General features: G+C 44.3%; 2 protein-coding genes across 3 annotated transcripts; one reads left to right on the top strand and one right to left on the bottom strand.

The window, feature by feature from the left end:
* Nucleotides 1–679: 679 nt before the first annotated feature.
* Nucleotides 680–9,386, top strand: ccn4a (cellular communication network factor 4a). Its single transcript, XM_041956086.1, has 5 exons — nt 680–888; nt 3,958–4,246; nt 6,352–6,606; nt 7,911–8,104; nt 8,195–9,386. Exons 1-5 carry the CDS (start codon nt 841–843, stop codon nt 8,492–8,494), a joined length of 1,086 nt encoding a protein of 361 aa, XP_041812020.1. The 5' UTR covers nt 680–840; the 3' UTR covers nt 8,495–9,386.
* Nucleotides 9,001–21,857, bottom strand: ndrg1a (N-myc downstream regulated 1a). Of its 2 annotated transcripts, XM_041956084.1 has the most exons (16): nt 21,697–21,857; nt 17,793–17,867; nt 17,178–17,213; nt 14,812–14,917; nt 14,436–14,556; nt 14,077–14,139; nt 13,916–13,976; nt 13,215–13,301; nt 13,017–13,073; nt 12,821–12,924; nt 12,663–12,719; nt 12,508–12,559; nt 12,076–12,123; nt 11,574–11,609; nt 11,179–11,230; nt 9,001–10,542 (listed from the first exon to the last, which is right to left on the bottom strand). In XM_041956084.1, the coding sequence occupies exons 2-16, from the start codon at nt 17,847–17,849 to the stop codon at nt 10,283–10,285; spliced, it is 1,197 nt and encodes a 398-aa protein (XP_041812018.1). In that variant the 5' UTR covers nt 17,850–17,867; nt 21,697–21,857; the 3' UTR covers nt 9,001–10,282. The 2 variants fall into 2 exon arrangements, with proteins under 2 accessions (XP_041812018.1, XP_041812019.1); XM_041956085.1 differs by lacking the exons at nt 17,178–17,213; nt 17,793–17,867; nt 21,697–21,857 and adding an exon at nt 15,370–15,509.
* Between the last annotated feature and the right edge of the window lie 3,137 nt (nt 21,858–24,994).

Raw genomic sequence — 24,994 nt, 5'->3', positions numbered from 1 at the left:
TTACTTTTTTTTTTTACACAAATACATTAGTATTACCAGCAAAATGTATTCATCAATATTATTACTAATGCTACATTCATATTCATAACATATGATGATACTAAGAAATGTAGACGTGTAAAGAGAGCAACATTTCCCTCTGCGTTACAGCTTGTGCTGTTAATATAAAGGAGAAGAAAATGGAAAGTACAGTACAAGTACCTCAAACTTGAACTTAAGTAAGTAATGTACACTTAAGTACATTAGTCAGAGTAAGCCACCACTTGGTCACTGTATTCAGAGGGAAGATGGAATTTCACACTAAAAACACTTAATATTCACTTGATTTGCTGGACTCTCACATGATCTTTGGCTGTTTTTTAAAATCACATTCAATGACATCCTGTCAGGAAGGGGTCTCTCGAGGCCAGCATGGAGATTAAAGCCACCGATAAAGCCCTAATGCACATACACGTGCATGTGTGGCTGTCTTTTAATCTTAAATGAAGCAGCAGTGACTCAAGTGTCACGGGGACCTCTGCCTGGCTTTCCAGACACGCCCTAACCTCCGGGGCGCTCCGAGGAGGAGGATCGGGAGAAAGTGGAGCGGAGGGGAAAGAGAAGGGAAGAAGAAAAAAAAAAACCGTCCCCTGTCAGAAGTATGCGGGGCTCGTCCTTTCAGACCTTACGTCAGCCCGGACTCTTTAACAGGCTGTCAGCGCCGCTCCGGACACACAGGCAGAGGCGCGCCGACATGACGGCGACGGGACGAGGATGCGGCACACCTGCGCACAGCGGCGCGGCGAGCGTTTGACACGGGACTAATTCTGGACTCAATGCATTTGCGGTTCCTCATCAGTGATGAGTTGGCTCCTGTTGTGGATTCTAACAGCAGCCGGGATTCAACAGGTGGGATGGAGGGATAGATAGATTTATGTGGTTTTAATCCTCAGGCTGCATGCTTAGCTCACTTTCAGGGTGCAGAGGAGCGGCGAGGTGAATGAATATTATGCTGAAAACATGCATCTGTCGCCCGTTCAAAAGTCAATGTCCCCTCTTACACAGTGAGAAGCTGCTATAAAACTTCATTCAGGAAACTTTTGTCTTCTTCTACTTACTAACATGACTTTTCAACTCTTACTATATAACTATAGAGTGTTGGCCTAGAGACTATATCTCTATGGGGACTTGATGTGTTCTTCCAAGTAAGATAAATTCATATAATGAAAGCATCAAAAATGAGTTAGCGCTTTTTTAATCGGGACTGATATGAAAGTTATCATGAACTTATTTTGATTGGCTGTTATCAGCCAGATATCATCCTCCTGATAGTGTATCCTTCCGGCAGACACATCTCTTTTTTGTAGATGTGGCCCCAAAAAAGCATTCAAAGTTGGTCTGCTGTATGGAAGGCTGTCTTCACTTGAAGCAGGGGGAGCTTCACGGACCTGACCCCCTTTATTCCCTCAAAATGTCGCTGATGTAGCTGAGGAGAATTCATTTTTCAGCCTGCAACCACCCCGGGGTTGAACTCAGAGTGAGATGCTCCAGCCGCCTCGCTGCAGCTTCACTCTCCATCGTTTGTTATGTTTTAGTGCCACCTCGTGGTTGGATGTTAAACAGCTTTTTTTTTTTTTTTGCTGTTTTTCTTTCCATTGTGTCCCCCACTGTTTATCTACTAGGTGTGTGGATTGGCTTTTGGAAATTGGATTCTTGGTAAATTAAGAAAACAGTGACTTTTAAAGCCACGTAGCAACTGGAAAAGATAATAAATGTCCAAATATACGAAAATATCCATCGAACAAACAGTGTTATTGTGATAAGATGGTAAAAATTAAGTCATATTATTACATTATACAAAATGGGATGGTATTATGATCGCTTTAGCTGATATTGTAATGCATTTTTTAAACATTCATGCTTTCATTGCATCTTTTAATCATGTTTAAAGCCATGTTGCCTCTCTTAAATGTCACAACCTTTTGGAGGGAAATGAAAAACAACACCTGAGTGACTGTTTGTCCATTGACCCGCTTTTGGAATTAAGAGTGATTTGAAAGGTTTTCCCTCTTCCCCGAGGCGAGGTTTGTCCATGCCTGTGCACATATCAGAGGTCCTCTCATGTGACCAGACTCTGACAGGACGAAACAATCAGATCAGCAGGGAAGCAAGGGAGGCTCATCTTTCCTCATTAACTGGCCATCACCAAAACATGACAGCTGTTTGAGGCCACGGTGGAAAACGTTCACAGAGATGATTGTATTGAATGGTGTGTCACAAAATATTGAAGCCTAAATTGATGAAAATAACAATATTTTTATTCACTTCTTAAACATTCCTCTAATTCATTTAGCGCTCTGTTATTCTGCCCCTTTCCTGACAATGATGAAATACGTTTCAAATAAAATTGTGCTGAATTTACTTAGCAAAGATGAACGATTCCAGGATGATAATTGCATTAGGCTTGCCCCATATTTTCATAATTAACTTATGGAACAACACCCTGCTTTCTTTGTGAGGGTGATGGACAGGTTGGTTTTTGTTTTTTTTTTTGTTTTTTTGCTGTGTTTGGCTTTTTTTTTTTTTTCGTTTTCCCTGTAAATTTGCCTGAGAGCTGCGGGCTAAATTAACTCTACTGAGGAATGACTTAGTGGCACGGCCGTGATTAAAACTCATTTATCTGCATTAGCTTTCAACACGGGACTCTATTATTATGACCATAATTCGATTGAAGTGCGGAGAACAAGCTCAGGGATATGACATAGGGGCACGGTATGCATAAAATAATTAAGCATGTTTCCTCACAATTAATTGCAGATCAAGTGTGCACGGATGTATGTGTGCGTATGCATGCATGTGTGTGTGTTTTGCATGGATCAGGAGCTCCTCACTGAAGTGCTCTGCTGTCCAAGCACATGGATCAAATTATGATTTATTAGTGTACAGCAATATTGGACCTCCCTGTCTAGACCAGTTTGGCAGTTATGATGGACGTGGTGTCCTAATCATGAAGATCCTTCATGATTTTATCATTACTTCATGTGAGCTGCATGGAAATTGACTTCAATCCATATTAGTTTGTTGCAGCACAAATAGGATGTAACTTTTCTGCGCCAAAGCAGCAAAAGCTCAGCGTCTTGCTCACTGAGCGACAACCCCAAGACAATAATCTGTCTTTTTCTCGAGCACACCGTGTTCTCAGAACAAGCCGGATTGAATTTGGCCTCTAAATATGTTACTTGTTGTCAGAGAGTTTCCTCTGCTGCGTGCATCCACTGTCCGACACTAACCACCAAGCACTAAGCTGTTAATGTGGCACATGTGGCCTGTTTCAGTGAGAACATCTGCCTTTACGAGCTCTCTACTGTGTGATCTTGGCTTCACGGAGCAGCTCGTACACTGAGGAGGAGGTGTTGATTTTCGTTTTGTTGGCAGGGCTTTTGGAACTGTTCGGCGCAGGTGTCGATTTTAAACATGATGATGGAAAGTGTCCAGAGCGTTAAGCACATACAAGACCAGACGCTGTCGTTGATTTAATGAGATTATCTCCACTGGGTGTTTAATTCATTTTTGTAGCCTTATTTGATTTATTGCACAGTGCAGCCAGACGTTAACAGGTCCCCATGTATTTCATGCACAAAGCTAGTGAAGCACAAGTGTTGGGAGCAGCTACTTTCTGAGACCAAAGAGGGCTAGATATGAAAGAATTCAGGATTAAGGATATTAAGAATATTGCTTCACGACAGGAGGTCAAATACCTCTCGTGTAATTAAAGATGGCATTTAGATTTTTTGCACAAACACAGAGAGGCCTGTGACTTTGCGCAACAAAGGTTCATTCATGATGGTAAAAAGATGAAAACTGATCATACTGTGAAAGAAAACACTGTATTTTAATTATGCACACATCATGCTGCATTTATTTTTAAGAGAGCTGTTGGTGAGCCCAGGCTAAATTTGTCCACTTTCCTCTCTCCAGGCCTACTCCCAGAATTCCACTGCCATGCCGCCTGCCGCCACCGTCACGTCCCCAGCTGCGGACCTGTACAACCGGACGCAGTACTGCAAGTGGCCCTGCGAGTGTCCCCAGGTCACACCGAGCTGTCCGCCGGGCGTGAGCCTCCTCATGGACGGCTGTGACTGCTGCAAGACCTGCGCCCGGCAGGTGGGCGAGGTGTGCAACGAGGCAGACACGTGCGACTACCACAAGGGACTGTACTGTGACTACAGCTCGGACAAGCCTAGGTACGAAAAAGGAGTGTGTGCATGTAAGTGTCACCCACCAAAACCGACAAACAAACAGCTCTCACACAGCAGCAGATGTTTCTGTTTATTTCCTGATGTGGTGTTTTAAGTTCACTGACCAAACGCTGCTTGTCCAGGTAACAACACAGGTGTCACCTAACCAGAATACTGATGGATTTAGCAGTTTTTCCCAATTGCTAAGGCGCATTTCTCGAAACCTTCCGCACTTTTCTCAAAACTGTAAACACAAAACCAAAATTTTCAAGCTACATTCAGGAAACTTCTGACTCCTCTGGCAAAAGCAATCACTCAAAACTGTTTTATCTGTGCTGAAATCAAACCCACACAGCCTGCAGTCGTTATCTAAACACTGCTGAGCAGTCACTGCACGCTACATCAAAAAATCTAAACACTTAGTGTTCAGGGCATGTAGCTCCAGAAAAAAACTTTTTTTTATTGTGTATAACAAACATTGCATTTTAAAAAACACATTGAAAATGTATATTCACATCTTAGCACAGGACATTTTGTATACTGTAAGTACTGCAAGTGATATAGTAGTACAGACAAGGGGTTCATTCTGGCTCAGCCTCATGTTTTTGTGCTGGATCGGGCCAAAGGACTTTGTCTGCATCACAGGCAATGTTGTCTCTTGCCAGGCAACAGTGTGAAAACCCTCTGGTGTGCTGGATTCAGCTTTGGCAAGACTCTAAGACCTGTGTCACTGCAGGCCAAAACCATCGCCTGTAGGAGATTTTCCTTTGCTATTGGATTAGGTGATAGACCTTCCAACACCATGCAAAGACAAACTCTTCTATTGGGTTGAAGAAAAGGTGGTAGACAGACATTTCTGAATCTCTGGCTGATGTTGAGTCACTGAAATATCTGAACACCAGTGTGAAAACTGAAGTTGTCCCAGACATGACATTGACGGATCCCCTACTCACCCACAATCCTTTCTGCTCACACTCAAACAAAACGTCCCAAAGACCTCCCAGAAACACAAAAAGGTGCTGCACAAAGGGTCCTGCCCAGCTTCATGCACAAGGATGTATACATGGGGCCTCTCCAATGATACCAGTTCAAACCGTCTCTATACATAAATAAGTAGTTTTGGTAGTGCTGCAGAAAGACAGACCTCTGCTGCAAAGTGTATTTGTACGCTCTCCTGATTTACATACAGTACTGCAGTTTGATGACAGCACTGCACTATAAGCATCAGCGCTGAAAGTGTGTGTTGCATTTAAAAGCCACTCTGTAGATTTGCTTCACCCTTGTTCTTGCTCTGCGTCCTCTTCCTCCTCTGCATCTCAGATTGCTTCCATCCGTTGTTGGTATTCAACTCACCTGTGCACTCTGAGCTGGTTTATAGTCTATTGATTTTGGTTCACTTACATCATTACATTAAAACTGTGTCCAACTACATGAGCCTTGTTTCACCTTCTCTGATTTATTTGTTATTTTAGTAGCTTGTTGCTGCATGAGGCATTTTGACACATATGCGGTTGCACTTGCACGTCCACAAATGTGATGGATCATAGTACAAACCACTTAAAGCCTGAACCCCATATGTTTACACATGGGGAAAAAATCCAGCTACTGGATATGCAAAAAAAGCTTTTAATATCATCAACAATATTCTTATTAAGCGTCACTTGCCATAGGCTTTACCCCAATCTTAGCCCAAAATTATGCTTAAATATTTCAGATGCAACATATGTTTCACTTTTCACACTAAAATAAAAAAAACAATTGGGCTGCACGTACTAAGTTTTTTGTTCAAGCTGTAATAATGTGATCATGATATAGTATGTGCAACGTTGCTCTTCAGTAGATCTGTTTTGTTTTTATTTGCATGTGAAGGAATGAGAAAGAAAGGTCTACTGTATCTGACACTGATATTTGTGCAATAGCCAATAGAAAAGGTTTCACTGTCTGCTTTGATTGATTCTTAGAAAAGACAAACTGACGAGGTCCAGTTGCGAACGATTGAATGCCCTAAAGCTTACAATGACCTGGATGAATGAGAATATTCACAGGCCTGCAACAGAAAGTGTCAAACCACAATGTAATGTATCCTAATTTTACTATTTGTGTTATGTGACTGCTTGTCGTTCCTCTCTGCCAGATATGGTGGGAACAGGCTGTGAGCACGATGGTGTGATCTACCGTAATGGGCAGAGCTTCAAGCCCAGCTGTAAATACCAGTGTGTGTGCGTGAACGGTGCCATCGGCTGTGTGGCACTGTGCACAGAGTCCCAGCCTCCGCGGGTGTGGTGCCAAACCCCACGCCGGGTCAAAGTCCGGGGAGAGTGCTGTGAGAAATGGATCTGTGATGAACCCAAAAGAGGGCGCAAGACGGCACCGCGACACGCAGTGGAGGGTAGGACGCCTTGGAGATATATGTGTATACACAAGGATGGGACAGTTTGCTCTATTGCTTGGTGAAGTTGGGTTTTATTTTGCAAACTCTCCTTGATTTTCTTCAATTCCCAATAGCACTGCCAAACCCCCTTCCAGCTCACTGAGTGCAGTTCATGGTTGAGTGTGAAAACATCAAGGCAAGCTAAATCAAAGGGAACGCTTCAAGTGTTGTTAGAGGGCACGAAAAATGGGTAATGCTGGGGATAAACTGGAGGTTATTTTTTTGTCATTACTGGGCTTTTAGGGTGTCGGTGACGGTGTCATTGCTTTATAAGCAGGGTTATGTAAACTGATCCCTGGGTTCAGGAAGCTTTTTAAAGGACTACTGCGATCTGGAGGATTTAGCTAATTTTGTTGGTGAGCATGATCTTCATTTTCATAAAAGAAAGAAGGAAAGAAAGAATGATGAATATGTTTTTCAATAGCGGATGGTTATGATTGGATTTTATGCTGCAGCTGTGTTGAAAATTAGCAGTCAGACATCTGTAGTTGTGTGAGTACAGTCTGTAGCTCAGGAGGATCGTGATGCTTGTGTGTGTGTGTGTGTGTGTGTGTGTGTGTGTGTGTGTGTGTGTGTGTTTGTGTATGTGTGTGTGCAGGGACAGGCCAATCCTTTTCTGTGAAAGCCCTCACACTGTTTTTGGGTCATGTCCAGTTTCCGGTCATTGAGTGCAGCAGTGCTGCAGAGGGAATGATGTGAACGAAGATTTCTTTGTGTTATGTAAGGAAACTAATCAGGTCCAGATTAGAAGGCAAACCCAACCTAAAGCTTTAGATTAAAACAAGAGACTTTAGAGGGGGATGCAGTGCTTCTCTGCTCCTCAGGGTATATTATTACAAATGGGGGAACTCTCCTCAACTGGTCCTCAATAAAAATGTTAAAAAGGAAACCAAGGCAGTCCACTAAAGACAGTGTGGCTCAAATATGTAGGACAGGACTTTGATCCAGCACCACTAGATTGCAGCTCTCAAACCCAGTTTGTTAATATGTAATGTTAACAAACCTTTGCCCATCCAGGATAGTTTCTTTCCTTAACTGAATCTGCTGTCCTGCACCTGTTTCATCAGTTTTCAGGGCTTTTGTCTTTTCTTTATCATCTGTATAAATCATTATGTTGATATATTTAGCCTTCAGCATCATTTTATGCATTACTTCTTTATTTTGCTCGAATTCCCTGAAATTGACTCAAAAATGGAATCAGTGTGTATCAAAAACTGTGATGTGACACGACCTGTTTAATTAACTTCTATGTGTTGCTCCAGCTCCCCCAGCTGAGACCAGGAGCTGGCACAAGAACTGCATTACCCAGACTACCTCATGGAGCCCCTGCTCAAAGACCTGTGGCCGCGGCCTGTCCCTGAGGATCTCTAACGCCAACGAGCAGTGTGAGCTGGTCAAAGAGTCTCGCCTTTGCAACCTGCGGCCCTGCGAGGTCGACATCACCAAACACATCAAGGTAGTGTTTCCGTTCTATGTATGGAGCAGTCACATGCTAATTTAAAAAGGTTCCCAGTCATAACATCTCCCTGCTCCCTTCCTCCATCAGCCTGGAAAGAAATGTCTGAACATCTACAGGGAAGAGCTGCCCTCAAACCTCACCATCTCTGGCTGCACCAGCAAGAAGCCGTACAGGCCCAAATACTGCGGCGTCTGCACAGACGAGCGCTGCTGCATCCCCTACAAGTCCAAAACCATCGACGTGGAGTTTGAGTGTCCGAACGGGACGGGGTTCACCTGGAAGATGATGTGGGTCCAGGCCTGCTTTTGCAACCTCAGCTGCAAAAACCCCAATGACATCTTCGCCGAGCTGGAGAGTTACTATGGTTACCCAGAAGTCATGAACTAACAGTTCAGTCAGCCTGTGGGAGCATCCCACCTTTCTTCTGACATCTTTTTCTTATGCAATGGTTTGTATTTGTAATGTGTATGAATATGTACAAGGGATTTTTTATGGTCTTTTTTCCTATTGGAAAAATCTGTAAATATGAAATGTGTATGTGTCTCCAGAATGGATTCATGAAGCATGATGTGCCTTTGAGGAACCTTTGAGGAAATGTGTGGCAAATGAAAAAATCCAGTGAGCGTGTGAATGATCAAAGGCCTAATTTATTTATGTCGCTTTTTGCATATGTAACAGCACATGCAATGTTCTTGAGATGCTTTCAAGAACAGTCATACATTGTCTGTCTTTAAACTCACAACCCAGCTTAGATAATAAGTGTGTATATTTTCCTTTATGGTTCATGAAATTGACTTTATGATGAATGTTAATAAAAAGGCAGAAATGGACTGAGATGCCAAAGACAAAGCCTTTTAGGTTTGAATATGCAATAATGACAGGATCAGGGTAGATCAGTTACAAGTTTTTTATTGTCATTTTTTTAATAAATACAAACTGTTATGTCATTTTAATGCTTTTCTACAGCATTAGACAGTTGTGCATCGCATCTTTACAAAGCTGTATATGTGTTCTACAAAGCAAAATGTTGCTGTAGTGCAAGTGAAATACAGGAGTAGAAGGGGTCAGGTAAGTTCTATGGCTATCCTCATGTTAGCATGTGGACCTATCACTTCACTCACCCAAAAATCCACAACCACATAGGAGCATCACGTCTAAAAAGTGAACAATTCATCATTCAATCCATGGCACGTCTTTGTTCCATTGTGCTTGATTGCATAGAAATCATCGTAAAAAAAAAGAAGAAAGCCATGATCCTTTAATAAAGCATATTATGTAAAAGCTTTTGAATTTGTGTTTCAGAATGTGATTAATGACGAAGCATACAGTCTCACTGTAATGTATTCAAAATGATAATTTGATTCCTGAAAAGATTTAAAGTTCACCAGCGAGCGAATGTGTAATTGTTCAGAGAACAGGGAATGTTTTGAAAAAAACTCAAGGATAATGGACACTGGTGAGATGAAACTATAGCATTTGATGTATATACATGATATATTTGAAGTCCGTCCCTTAATTTTCAAAGTTACGTAGCAATTTGTGAGGCAAACTCCCATTTTGTGCCACCACGCTCTCTATCCACATTTACAAATCTGCTCCTACGTACAAACGACAACACTTCAGACATGGAAAATAAAGAATAAATGATCAAACAATTACAGTGGGAACAGAAAACAGTCATTTACAGTCAGGTGTATTTGAGAAAGCTGTGTCAATATGGTAAAAATGGATAAAAACGGGGAGGGAACGCAGAAATGGAAATTAAAACATGGTTTTATACGTATGAGCGATTATGAGAGATACATGTACAAGCTGGTGTGCTCGTCGCCACAGCTTTCTACGACATTCTCTGCTTCGGCATCCCCAGATGCTGCGTTGCCCCTGACTTCACACTGACCTGACCAACGAGCTCGGAATGACAAACAGGCCTACAGTTGATCCTGACCTCTCCCTGAAAAGACATATTTTCAAACTGGAGGATCTCAGCTGCACTGGACAGTCTGCAGCTGAGTGTTGTGCGTTTTTTTAATTCCAGGTATGCTATCTTACTTCCCTCTCCACATCTGTGTGTGTGTGTGTGTGTGTGGGTAGGAATTGTGTGTGTCAGTCAGAGGCAGCGCAGCACGAACCGAAGGGACCTTGAAAGGTTTCGGTGTCTGGAGGATGGACGTTCACTTAGCAGGACACTTCGGTGGACTTGGGCACGGCTTGGTCCACGTTGCTGTTGGCCGTGCCGTCCATGGAGCCTTCCGTGTGGGAGCGGCCGCGCTGGTTCTCGGCCGTGTGGCTGCGGCTGCGGCTGCCCTCGTTGGTGTGCGAGCGGGAGCGGTTTCCCTCGCTGGTGTGGGAGCGGGAGCGGTTTCCTTCGAAGGAGGTGACGCTGGAGCCGGAGGCGGTGCGGGAGCGGACCAGGCGGGTCATGCTGGCAGAGGGCACTGAGGGGAGAAGAGGAGGAGGATTTAGTGAATGCATTGCTTTATATGAAGATTATTGTTTTTCATATACAAGCGCATTTCTGAGGTACTTTTTCATGTTCCTCTACACCTCTACTCCACAACATGTCAGAGGGAAAACCATATTTTACTCCACCACATACATCTGATAGGCATGGCTGCTTGCTACACTGCAGATAAAGATTTGAAAACCAATAATGAGCACACTGAGAACAATTTAAACCAGGTTAAAAAGCGGTTTACATGCTTATACATCACTAATGAATATCCAGTGTCATAATATATAACACCATAACTGTAACACAGGCCACTTTACCTGAACATTAGGTATTTTTACTTTAATCACTGAAGTTGAATTTACTGAAAAAAAGACAATAAATATCTGGAGTTGACCTTCAGCTCAAGAGCTCAAGTCACACCCCAGTAAGTCCTTGAGTCATTTATTAACCAACGCCGAAGTGGAGGCCAAAGATCTTCATCTACCACAAGGTGGCAGAAAACTCATCTTTTGCAGGGTGCTGGTTATAGTTGCACAGCGTGTTTGTAGCTGCAAATTTTAACCTCACCATTGCTGAGATGTCACCAAAGTCAAAAATACAGCATGTCTTTATTACTTACTGTATCCCATGCCCTGAATGAAGTACTTGAAAGCTTCTGTCAGTTTGCCAGGCTGCAGAGAAGGAAAACACAGGAAGGGAGATGATTAGTCCTCTCGTCATTAATTATTACACTTGTTTACATAACATTGGCAGACACAATCTCTCATCCGGCAGCTCGCGGCGATATGACAGCTGCTATGAGCAGGTGCTGCGCAGGGTGGAGGATTACAACCTGACAACTGTGGTTCATGTCTGCCACTTGCTAATGCTCTTAAGTGTAACCTTCTTATGCCATCCACCCGTCCACCTGACCCTCTGCGCTGATTATCCAGCCCTGTGCAGGCTGCTCTACAACTGCGTCCCGCAAAGCTTTCTGTTTTTCAGTTTCTGTCACACAAACACAGACATACACACCTGGTCCACCTGGGGCAGGCCGCCGCAATCCGCCATCTGGAGAGAGGAGGGAAAACACAAAGGAGGCCATTAGCATTTAGCATGTTAGGTGCATGTACATTTGCACGCCGGTGGACACACGCCATTAACGCCCATTACGCTCCACGTGTGGAACACCTTGTCCCCTGCTGCCTCCGCTCAGTGTTCCTCAAGACCCCGAACAGTTAACCCCAATAAATGTCACCCATTTTAGCTCCAGCAGCCATTTGGTTTCACTTGTGGATCATAAAAGGTTGCCATAGGCCAACACAAGTAGGTCAGCTGCAGCAGATTGCATACGCACTTCGCCTCCGAAGACGCATTCGGCCGTCCTAACCCTCGGTTAATATGTCACCAAGTAAATGCTGAGCCAGTGGAATCTTATCAGCCGATGTGTTTCCATCAAGGCTATTATAATCTGAATGAGGATATGAGACAGGAGGTGGAGGAAGGGCAGGATGGAGGGAGAAAAGCAGGCCTTTACCTTCAGCAGAGTAGTCTTTGTTGGGTCCAGCTTGGTGTTGCATTCAACCTGTGGGTGCAAGTAAAACCATTCAGTGACAAGTGATCACATTTTGCAGATTTAATATATGTACCACTTCTCAACGCTGGCTATGGCTAACAAATCTGCAATGCTGTTTGGTCTCCCTGAGCTAAAAATAGTAACCTTTAGCAGATTAAAACTACTCTGCATCACTCCAATTTTGAGTTCCAAACTTTCCTCTCTCCTAATTCATGTAAATCTGTGGTGTTTCAATCTGGCATATCTCTTGGGTTTAAACAGGTGACCGAAGTGAACGGAAAACACGTCCGGCACACGTTAGCTGGGTTAACGGCGGTGGGAAGTATAATCATTAGCATCGGAGCCTTGTTGGTAATGGCTGTGCGAACATTAAGAGGTCGTGTGTGAACTCACCACAGCCTCCACAGCAGGAGAGCTGTCGCCAACCACCAGCAGAGAGGGGCACCTGGACGAGGGAAACGCAGTCTGTTACAAATCAGCCACGGTGAAATATCATAAAAGACAGCGTGCAGCAGGTGGTGCTTGATTGTTGCTTGATGACAACTCACTTGAGGGTTCTGACGTTGCTTCCAGGGACCGGCCTCTCGATTTCCAGATCCCTCCGACTGTGGAGGAGAAACATGAAGATTATACAACTTACACACAAAAATTCACTCTACTATCCTCTAAAGCAACAAGTCGACTGACTTTCACGTGCTTTCTTTACCTTTCGTAGGACTTGACAAAGAGGTGCAGGTTGAACTGGTTCATATCGTTTAGGATGTGGTGGCGGTATGTTCCGATCAGGTCCTGGTTGTGGTGGATCTCCTCCTGTGGCGACCAAATACAAAATCTGTTAATGGCACGCTGCTCTGTACCACACGACTGAGATTCAGGTAAACATCCTGTGAGAGAATCTGTACCTTTCCAAAGAGGTGGCTGATGATCATGTCCGGCATGGCGTGAGTCCAGCCACTGATCTGAAATTAGACATAAATCTACATTTAGCTCTCAAGCAGCGTCTTAAGTTCTGTTTCCAGCTCGCTTCTGGTGATGTTTCAGACAGCTATTAACTATATGTGTGTATGTTTGAGCTATTAATGTGTGTATGTGTGTGTGACCTTGTGTGCAGCCCAGTCCATCCATCCCTCAGCACATGGGTTGATGTTGATGAGCATCAGCCCCTCCACCATGTTCGGGTAGTCCAGCTAAAACGCACACAACATAAAATTTGTTACATGTTAAAATGCCACGTTTAGCCAAATATATGTGCAAAAACTGCATCCAGGTGGCCAATGTTTTGGGGTATTTTTAAATTCTCATTAATGCATTTTTTAGATTAGTTTTAGTTATTTTTATTATGTTATTACCTTATTTGTCATGGTCTTATCATTGCATTTCTGCTTAATTCTGATTTTGTGGCATATTCTGTGCGCCTGTAGCTCGTTGGTATTGCAGCTTACGTTAGCCAAGATGGATTTAAATGGAAACGTCAAAGCGGATTTCCTGGCTAAATGCATTTCAAAGAAGAAAACAATTTTGCGCAGTGATGCACAATTGATTTCGTTACAGAGAAGGCTGCAGCAAGGAGTTAATAGTTGTATCTCTGTCAGCCTTGTGTCAACAGAGCGAGACTTCCCACTGAGCACAGTGTTAGTGTTGAGCTGATCTGGAACATTCCTGAGGCTTTTCTGGCTCAGCGGGCTCAAGCAGCATTTTATTGCCAAAATCAGCAAAAAGAAGAAACACATTAGCTGGCTCTGCTAATCCCAAAATGATTAAAACTCATAACTATTAAGCCTGACTGAGAGGGGAAACTTACAGCGAATCTGGTCAGTATGTAGGCCCCGGCTCCGATGCCCATTCCAATAACACTCTTTAGCCTGCAGCCAAACATACACGGATACTGTTAGAACAACAGGTTAGAAAAAAATCTTGAATTTGAGTGTGAAGAGCGAATGTGAAAACCGCAGCTCAACTTACCCAAAGTGCTTCAGCACCAGGGGGAGGGTCTCAGAGAGCTGGTCCATAGAAGGGTACTCATATCTGCAAAGCAAAGAACGTACTGTTTAGTTAACAACTTAATAATAAGCACTATCTAATCGCTGGTCTGTAACAGCTATACGTGTTTCCATATCACGTTCAGCTCAGGTAACATGAGGCAAAGCCCCACCATCAAAGCAGCAATTAGGCCGAACGAGATAAACGCCTGTCCCTACAACACACTTATCAAATTAGGTCGTCTTAAGTACATCCGCAGTGATCTACCCGCCGAGGTCAAAGGTCACAGACTGCTCGACATACATTAAGTTTCTGCTTGTGTGCCCGTGTGTCTGGCTCACCCAGTGGAAAAGGTGTTAGCTCCCTCATGCTGCCCGAGGGCATCAACATGACACACGGCGAAGTGCTGCATGATCTCTGACATGTCCTCATGGTTGAAGAGCGAGTTCCAGCAGGTTTTGTCTAGAAAAAGAGGAGGCGGAGGTTGATAAGTGATCCCTGGCTGATAAGCAGAGCATTGTGCCTCATCAAGCCCTGCAAGGTTTGAGACTGTCACTAAAATCTGTAGGCACTTTAATGTAACATATTTAGCGACATAAAGTTCGCTTGGGGAACTTAATCTGATCCCACGTGGTGCAGTAATTCAAAACAGCCCAGGCTTTAGGCACAACAACAGATGTTTCACCTAAGCAGAACTGAATAAGGAGCCCGGCTTACGGTTCAGTCCAATGTCATGGAAGGTGAGGATGACTGGTCTGTCCGCCTTGGGAACCCCCTTCACCGTACAGTGGATTCTTCCATGAGGAGTCTCCACATCGTGCTCCTACGGGTGCAAAAAAAAGGGCCAGGCTTAGTGCAAAAAGTGTGGATAAAAAAACCTTTTTAATAAAATTCAATGGAGACATGTCGAGGAATTCAGTTTTAAAAGCCAAAAAGGTGCAGCTCGGCTCAATGCAGCAACAGAGTGGCACATTTACCGCCACTGCCATCACAATTAACCACACAGGATCCTCACTCATACATTTCACTTTACAGCTTGCTAGCTGTCGAAGTTTTATTAACAACATTAAAATTTAATTTCTTTGAGTTTTTTAAACTAATTTCCAACCAAACAAGAAAACAGTGAAACCACTTTAAAGATTGTCTACTTATTCAAATCCAGTCCACAAAACAAAAATATAAAAACTACTCTCTACTCAGTGCTCCGACAGCAGCGGCATAATCCAACAAATCCACCAGAAGCTACTCAAACGGTTTCAACATTTGTCTACTCACGCTGACTTCAATCTCAGCAACAATCATTTCCACATCAGAATCCTCCAGAACCATGTTTGCAGGAGAGGAGTTCAACGCCGCTCGCTACTGAAAAAGTGCAGTCGCAGTGGCTCCCTGAGCTATAGATCCAAACGCTGGTAAGCCTCTGAAGTCGTTTAGCCCTGCTCTGAGAGCTACGTTTTATACCCCTGCTGCTTACCAGTTGGCCTAAGCTCCCAGCCTCCCATGGTGCCTGCGGGCTGGTCAAAACAAGCTAACTCTAGTTGAAGAGATCCCTAAATTGGATCAGCCAATGTCAGACAGAGGGGGCATCGACTACAGAGTTGAGCTGATGAATAGGCGTGTGTGTGTGTGATCAATGGGAAGACATCTGAATGAATGAGGGAGGGGAAGACCGCAGTCATTATTCAGCAATGTTTCAGGGAAATGTTTTCAAGTTAATGGCTGAAACTAAAATCGTGACATTTAACACACCAGTAAGCATTTCCTGAACATCCTCCACAAACAGTCAGTGACTGTTGAATAACTACATGAATGATGTTCATTCTGTTTACAGGTGGAAGCTGTTTGTCGTCCTGGTAAATGCGTATTTGATGACTTTTATTCGAAAAGGAGATCCATTCTTGTTTAAAAAAAAATTCTCTCATGAAAATACACTGGCGAAGACATCAGAACAATGTTGCTACTGAATAAAAATGCTTGTTTATAGCCATAAATTTCTTTATTCTCACCAAAGCAACATTTGTCTGTAGTTTCAGAGTCATCAAAAAAACAACAACAAAAATCTGCCCCATGGTGACCTGACCTGCAGGTCAGCCACACTGAACAGGACGGCTTATTGGGTAGCTTCCAAAGCAGCTCTGACTGCATGGGATCTGCTGTGGAGGAACATCCAGGGAGGCGTATAACCTGTTTACTGGATGCAATGTACACGTAAACATCTCAGGACTCACCGTGCTCCACCTACCCTCCGCCTCAACAGCACGTAACCTACACAGGCCGCATAATCCTGCAGCGTGCGTGTGTATCAGTGCACACTTGTATTTGTGAACGCGAGTATTTGCATGTAGGGAACTCAAAGGGGGGAAAGAGAGGTTTGCCAGCGTCAGGAGTCTCCCTGGATACTTCAGTGTAACATCAAAGTAGGTCCGAAGAGCTTGAGGATCAAATGAGCTCTTTGATGGGCCTGGAAAAAACCCACCGACTGCCAGACCAGAACGGCCAAAAACCTCACACACCCTGACCTGAGAGACTGGGGCTGCTATGTTGGAGGTAAAAGTCGATGCATTTCTGAGGATGGGACAACGTGTACTTCGTACCGACACTGTACTTTTAAGATCAAGAGTCTGAGCGCTGTCCAGGGTGCTGAGCGGCCCCCAGCCTCAGCAGCACATATACACTGACCAAAAAAAGTGCGCGTCAAAGTGCTGGAGAGGAAAATGAAAAGGCTGATGCGCCGTCGCTGTGTTATCTTACAAAATCCAGCCCAAAGTGTGTTTCATCACTTTCAGCAGCTGACTGAATTAGTGGAAGCCCAATTAGATTCCAGCTCTAATAAAATCCCAGCGGATGAAAGGTCATCACCAAGATAAATGAGTCAACAGCTATGTTGATTAGAGTCTTTCTTTTCATCAGCCACTAGATGGTACCAGACAGGCTAGAATAAGAAGATATAGGATAAACCCCGACTGTGCATACAACAGGGAATTGGCATCATCTGCCAACACAAGCTTCAAATAATAAAACTGGGTTTATGACTGGCAGGAGCAATAAATGCTGGGTTGTATTTCTTCTGTGTGCAAACATACCTTGATAACCAGCTGCTGCACAGCCTCTCTCAGGCCCTGCAAGGAAAGAGAAGAGTGATGAGAATGTAAAACTAATGCAATTACAGTGTAACACGCTATAATCTAATATCTTGAGGGCATCAGCCTGTCACTGAATGTATGTCCACATGACCTCTGTCATGTGAGTTTTGTTTCAACTGCACAGCTTTGTAGTTCTGGACAAATGACTAAACTGTCTTTGGAGAATTCAATGTTGGAAGCGATGAGCAGGGCAAGTACGATATTTTCATTGAATTTTGAGCATAACATTTATCTGTTTATTAGTTAGCGGGATATTTAATCACTGTTATTACAGTGCAGATCCAAATCCAGGTCCACCATCATGAATTTCTAACTGCGAATTAATCCTCAAATATGCTTTATGTGGCTTTGGTGGGTCAGATTTCTCCATTCTTCCATTCTGTCAGTGTGTGCAGCGACTGGATTAAAGCAGCGATGTACGAAAGAACCACACAAGCAACTCGTCAGGTATAAAACGTGCAAAGGTGAGAGTCACAATACTCGAGCAAGTCAAAACACAATTCTGACAAATCCTTTCAAACACTGTTTGACTTTGTCTTTGTGCAGAACACGTACCGGCAGTTCCCTGTCAACCAGCAGGGGTTTGGACTCAACAACCTGGATGTCATCCATTTCAAAGGGCTGCAGAACCTGCCGTAAGAGAGGTCAGAGGAGTTAGCAAGTGACTGGTTCAACCTGTGCTTTCCGAAAGGAAAGCAAAAAAAAAAAAAGGTTTGTTCAAGGCTTTCCCGGAGTCCACAAAATAATTAAGCCCGTACTTTAAATGAACTGAGCTGTTATCATTCCACTCCCTGGAGCGCCAACCTCTTTTAAAACAGGTGTGGCGAGGGTTGGCGGGCTATATGAGGCTGACTTGCAGACAGTAAAATGACAGATTGTTTGAACGTTGGGGTGGGAGTGTTTCTTATCCATGCAAAGCTAATAAAAGGAGACCTGACCTGGAGACCTCACACACACACACAAACACACACACACACACACACACACACACACACACAGGTGTACAGACACAGGGGCATGCAGAGACTGGCGCAGCGATCTGCGCTAACATGTGGACACGTAAAGGGCCACACCTTGAGACACGCTGGGGGACTGAAGTCTCACAGACACCCTGCGCTGACTAACCACAGAACTGAAACCTGAAGCGCTCCCTCCCCTGATGATAGCTTCAAGACTGGGAACATAACTCAAAAAAAATGAACACTAACGCCCTGTCTAACAAGAGAGGCTCACGAGGAAGAGGAGGGGGATGGACAAATGGAGAAAGAGTGAGAAAAACAGGGAGGGGAAAGAAAAGAAGAGAGGGACAGGGGGAATGCGAGGAGAGGCCAGGCGGTGGATCATGATGCTGTTTTGGAGGAGAGCGGGCAGGCTGCAGCTCTGCATGCAAATCAAATTAGCCAGTTAAGAGGGCTCTTTGTCCACTGGCACCGGTGGCTCCTGAGAGCCAGGACCCTGCCCTCCTCTCTCCCCTCAGCTGAAGGGGGCCTTCTGTGACCAACACACACAAACATGCACAAGGAGCAGCGGACACCCATGGTTCCCACCAACGCATCCCTCAGCCTCTTTTCATCCCTCTGCTGGCGTTCAGGCTCTGCGAGTTCTGCCACTTTTGTTTGTCTTGGTTTCAGCTTGGTTACAGTCACCATGTTTGCCCTTTCCAGACTCCTTCCATGTGTTTCGTGCCCTCTGCCTTTGCTTTGTTTACCGCCACTAGCAGAAAACACATCAATCTACGGGACAGCAGAGTGGCCGTCAAAGCGACGCGGTCTCTTCAGAGGAAGTGATTCATTACATTTCAAATGTGGAGATGACGGCCATCCGGCAGAGCACGCCCTGGACGAGAACACACACGCATGCACACACACGCTCCTCTGTCTGGGAGAACAGAGACCGGAGCCAGCCGGATCGCACAATAGCACAGAGGAAGAGGAGTATCAAACAACAGGTTCATTTTTCTGCTGAGGCCTTCAAAAACATGGCCGCCATCACACTGCAGGAGCTTTGTTGGAGAGGACAAGAAGTCAGCCCCCATTGAGATTCCACAGCCATGTGAGAGAGGGCACGTTCATGATGCTGGAGAATGAAACGACTCAGGGCGTTTCAGATTAGAAACATGGGAAATAATCAGTTCATGCATCAATGTGTGTGTGTGTGTGTGTGTGTGCCTATTTCTGAGCCTATTTGCAAACACGGCTACGTAAAAACAATCCTGAGAGCTCGTTAACAAGCGCACAGAGTGCAGACTTCCTCTGTTACCTCTCTCACCACCTGTTAGCAGCTGACAGCAGAGAGAGAGAGAGAGAGAGAGAGAGAGAGAGGCAACTAGGTCACCTGCTGTTTACACCAGCCGTGTGCCTCCAACTGCTCGCCTTGCTGAGCTAATGTTTCACCTGGCCGACAGGGAGGAGAAGGGGGGGGCGTTAGTTTAACCCCAGGATTCCAAATCCCAAGCAATGAGATATGAGTGCTGCTGTCTTGACATTTCTTATGTAACAATCTGTCAAATTAATGTCACAGCTGTAGCGCAAGTCAAATGATTGGCAGGGAAAAACTTTTAACATTTCCGTATAAATGAGTCTGAAGAGCATGGGGGGGGGAGTTAACTGTCAAATGCCTGAAAGAACATATTAATGGGGAAGTGATGCTTTTGCGGTGCATTTCTTTCTCACAGGGATTTTCTGTTGCCGCAGCAACAGGGGGCTCTCTTTAAACTGGCTTCACTCCAAACTGGTTTGGTGTCATAGACAAAAGTCTTACACTGTTAACAACCAAGCCAAACTAGTTCCTACATGCTTATTCCCTATTGAAACATGTGTGTGTTTTGTTTTGTTTTGTGTGTGTGTGTGTGTGTGTGTGCGTGTGCGCGTGTCTGTCAGGCTGTGGGAGAAGAAAACAAACTATTCAGCGAAGCAGCTTCGGCCTGGCAGAAGCAAGACTGTGTTACGCAATCGTGAACAGGAAACGGGGGGAGGATATAGGGTTGGGACGATCTGAAACGTGTAGCCCAAAATCAGCTGCATCAAGAATGCAAGCTTTTCCCTGTACGGTTTCCCTTTTTCTGACGTGGAAACAACCCAGAGGTTGTTTACTAAAAGCTTTTACATGACCATCATCCAGTTGATGATCCATCACTCTTTAGAGCTTTGACTATAAGCACACTTCTCATGATTAGGTGATTCCTGAAACGCTGACCTTTTGAAAATCCAATGTTTTCACTTGAGGGTGAGATAATGTGGTTTGAGCTTTGGAGGGAAAACAACAACAACACTGATGCAGGCCTACGTGACACATCAGTGCTTGTTTTCTCCACAGCAAATCCAGAGATGCGACACACTACTCTAAGCCGGAGCATCAACAGTTACAAAACAGCGTGAGCTCAAACTCTTCCTCTGTTTGCTGAGAGAGAGGAGCATATGCACGGATGAGATTTGGACAGAGAGTCTCGATTTTAGGGAGCCAGAATCAAGGCCAGGCCATCCTTGCTCCATCGCCTCCACATAGTTTTAAATCCACGAGCCTCAACGTCCATCTGCAGAAACAATGATTGCTTCCCTAATCTTTGGGAACTAATCTGTCAAATCCCTGGTTCTGAAATATCAGCAGCAGCAGCGGCGGTGGCAGCAGGCCTGCTGGACTAAGCTGACACAGACCTACATTTTTAGAGTGGAAAAGATATCAAAATACGGGGGTCTCAACTGCTGCAGGAAGTTTGTCAGCGGGGGACAGGGCGGTTCCAGGAAAAAAAACATTATTGTGAGATCCTGTGTCACCACAGCTCTACAGAGCTCCAGAGATCAGGTTCATGACCTTTTGGACAGGTCTGAACACTTGAGGAGGATGCTGCGTTATCTGGGCTGCAGCCAATAGATGATGAGCTTTAAATTTTGGCAGACTGCCATTAATTCTTAAGTAGCTTAAGTATCAATATTTTTCATACTTTGATTTAGCCAGAAAACAAGCATCACCACCCTCACCCCAATGCATGTTTATTTGTTTCCTTGATGCTAGAAAGCAAAGAGGATTTGTTATTGCTCCCATAATATTTACATTTTCCAGAAAAGCGCCCGTGTGTGTGCGCGCGCTTCAAGAGTCACGTGCAAAAAGCATGTCGATCTGTGACTCTCCACCTGCTTACTTGCTGCCCTACCCTACAGTAAACTGCGTGCCATATAATTTTAGTCATATGCAAAACATATATTCCTCCAGAGAAAAAGTGTTTATACGTGTAATAACGCCTGTTTTGCATTTCCTTAACATGCACGAAAAAAAAATCTAAACACACTCTGAAATCTATGTGAAGTGTTTTCCTTCTTTCAAGGCTGCATTTGACCGCAGTTGCACCGCCGAACAGGAACAACAACGTGCTCAGACACGCTGCGAAACTAAACAAGCGCCCGTTTTCTTCCAATAAAATCAAAAAAGAGAACGCGTGTTAGTGATCTGATGCGCAACCTACCTGTCGGCTTAACTTGTGATTGTCCTGAGACGAACACTCCCCCACGAAAACTAAAGTCCACAAAAACTTTTTTTTTGTCTTCCCTCGCTGGAATCAGCGTAAATAACTGCAGTGACAGACGCGTTGCTTTGTTTATAACGTGCGGCGCAAGGCGGATGTATGAGGGAATTTTATAAAGGCTTGGAGTGGGGGGTGGGGGGTGGGGGTGCGTACAGGACGGCCCACTTTCCCCGCCGCTCCCTCCATTGGGCAACAGCAGCTGTGGGCCTGATAACGCAGCCCGACTGTTTCCAGCGGTTGCACGATGAGGAAGCTGGTGACAGCAACAGAGTCCTCTACATATGAAACACCACCACTGCCTGTTGTGGCTTATTTCCGACTTTCAAGAACTCACTTTTGCTTCCTTATAATAGGCCTATTCATTTTTTTTGTTGTTGTTTTGTTTGGTTTTTTTTTAGCAACACACTACCTGGAAGTGAGATGCCATCATTCTGTTACACCCCTCTGTGTGCATTGTGACTGTACCATCATCACACCTTGCTGGTAATGGCTTTGCTTTAAGTGCTCCTCCCCTCCCCTGCAGCCTGACAGGGTGTGGATCTTGGCATGGCTGTTTGTCATTTTTGATACCAATCCACTGCAAACTGTAACTCTCTAGCTCTGCCTCACTATATGGTCGAGTGAGGCAGAGGAGCGAGGAATGCAGCAAGACAGCGGCCTTGATTTGAGCCCAAGAGGAGATATGTGTGTACAAAGGGAAGCCCTTCCCTCTCCTCAGATCGTACCGCCTTTCCTTGATAGCCTCGGCTATTGTCTAATCATAAGTAGCCTGTCCCACACATGCAATAATCAATACCAACAGAGACAGTTTGTGCCTGTGTGAGCTGCTGTGCAGCTAAGGGAAAGCATGCAAGACATGTTATCTGCCACAATCCCCTCAACAAGTGGCTTCAAACAGATATCTAATCTGAAATAATGCCCTGTGTTGAAAGGCCTCTTTGTGGCCTGACACCTTTGAGCATGCACACAGCGCATGTCATCTGAGTGCTGAGGCTTGTGCGTGTAAATGCTGTAAAATCTTCTGTTTGTGAATCCAGATCCATTTGTTTCACTTATGCATGCGCTACAGTGCAGGACTCTGCATGGAAATTTCCACACCTGGAAGAGTCCGGCTGTTAACACTGTGAATCTGCCAATAAGTGCTAGTATTGGCAATGAGTGTGTGAAAGGTCCTTGTCAAGATACAATAGCCGCACTGTGGGCTTGTAATGCGAGGCCCTCGATAGGAACGCACTGGACAATAGGCGCATTGGAGGGGAAAATATAACCACTATGCTAATTTCAGGTCACTCTTATGTTGCAAAACACGGGGAGCAACAGTGGACGGGCGTCAGACGAAATCTTACATATCTGGCCATTAATAAAAACGCCCGTATGTGAGTTCATGCATCTGACTGTATAGGTCCTGTCCAACCAGCATTGTGCAACAAAGATTGTGAGAGATTTAGTGCAGCATATGTGGGTCGCAGTGTCTCAGTGTTTGATAAAAGTAGTGGACTTTCACCTGGCTGATTGCAGTGTTCGTACGGGCAGCTGGCCGACTTTACAAGGCCAGCGCTCCTCCAGTCCTCAGGTATCCTTCACCCTTTATGTTTACTGTCACTTCTTCTTGATTTCTTATGATTGTGTTCTCCTATTATAATTTTTTTAAGGTGCTATATAAATTAAGCTATTATTACTCTTGGTAATGTTATGTACAGTGATTTCAGGGAGCTTGCTGTGAAGTCAGGACAAATAAATCATTAGATGAGGTGGCGTAAGGACACAGTGCGCAGGCTAAAACAGGAATATACTGAAAAACTATTAAATATTGGGATTTTGAAGGAACATTGGACTCAGATGGTGTTTTCTGTGTCATTCATTTGTCTTGATCCTCTTTTCCTCTTCCCTTTCTTCCACTAATGCACTTCCAGCAGCAGCACCGGCTGAAACGTTTCCTGCCCTCTGGATCTTCTATCAGGGGTTATCCAGTCCAAGTGTGTTTGAAGTTCATGTCCACAATGAACCGCTGTTCACTGCAAACAGATAATAAAAGACAGAAAATATAGCACTGACGGTCAAAGTCCAGTGGTGGAAAGTAACTAAGTACATTTACTCAGGCACTCTACTTTAGTATAAGTATTTCTATTTTGTGCAACTGCATGTTTCTATATCTCAGAGGCAGATATTGTACTTTTTACACAGCTTGAGTCACTTTTCAGATTGCAGCTTTTCATACCTTTTAGTCCAATGAAGACCACGTATCTCCAAATTTGGCGGTTGTACATTTGCCCTCCTTTATGGTTTGAGAAAATTCTCTCACTCCTTAAGCTTAATAAACTATTCAACCCCCCTCTAGGATCAGCTGGAAGATGCATTGTCACACTGAAAACAGGCTGCTTTTCTGAGCGAAAAGTTGAGTTTTTAGAGATACGTGGTTCTCACAGGACAGTGATTCTACAAACGTATGATGATCTTATAGAATATGATGCATCGCTGTAGGGTAAAATACCCAGCAGTATATTAAGTGGTTAAAATGAGCTCAGCCTTAAACATCTGCAGCAGTAAAATGCAACATACACATAAACGCAGCAGTAATATTAAACCAGAAACATCAGATATGATGGTAAAACGCTGACAGGGACCACTTTACTCCACAATGAGTACGTTCTGCTGATAGTACATGCTTTTACACTAGTAAGGTTTGAACGCAGGACTTTTACTTGTGGCGGAGTGTTTTCACAGTGTCTGAAGTAAAGAATCTGAATACCTCTTCCACCACTGCTCAAACCTGCGCAGCAACTGTGCTTACATTAAATTTAATATGATTATGAGTTGTTTCCCGACATCTGCTAACTCTTCACCCCCATTCAGTCCACGCCCATGTCAGAGCCTTTGTGTGGCCCTCCTCTGAGGTGGATTCGACCAGTCGTGAAAACCATAGTGATGCAACACGCTTGTAAGGTGAATGGATGATTCAGACGCACATGACATGAAATGTGTGTCGAGTCACGTAGTAAAAGGCTTGTAGTGTGAATTGGCATGCAGGTCTGCGTGGATTGTATTTCCAATGAAAATCACGACACCATGAGTGTTGAGGAAGTGAAAGTTACTCGCAAACTGTTTTTCTAAGACTAACAAAGAAGCTGAGGAGTGACTCTGCGAGGTTAGCTGTGGTGTTCAGATAGATCATTACAAGCAGCATGTGGCCCAGGTTTGTTTTTCTTGTTTCCTTTTAGATATCACTTTATATTCCCTT

This window comes from Chelmon rostratus, chromosome 16 (genome assembly GCF_017976325.1).
Source record: "Chelmon rostratus isolate fCheRos1 chromosome 16, fCheRos1.pri, whole genome shotgun sequence".
In the NCBI taxonomy this organism is placed as follows: domain Eukaryota; kingdom Metazoa; phylum Chordata; class Actinopteri; order Chaetodontiformes; family Chaetodontidae; genus Chelmon; species Chelmon rostratus.
This window is presented reverse-complemented; position numbering and strand designations above follow the sequence as displayed.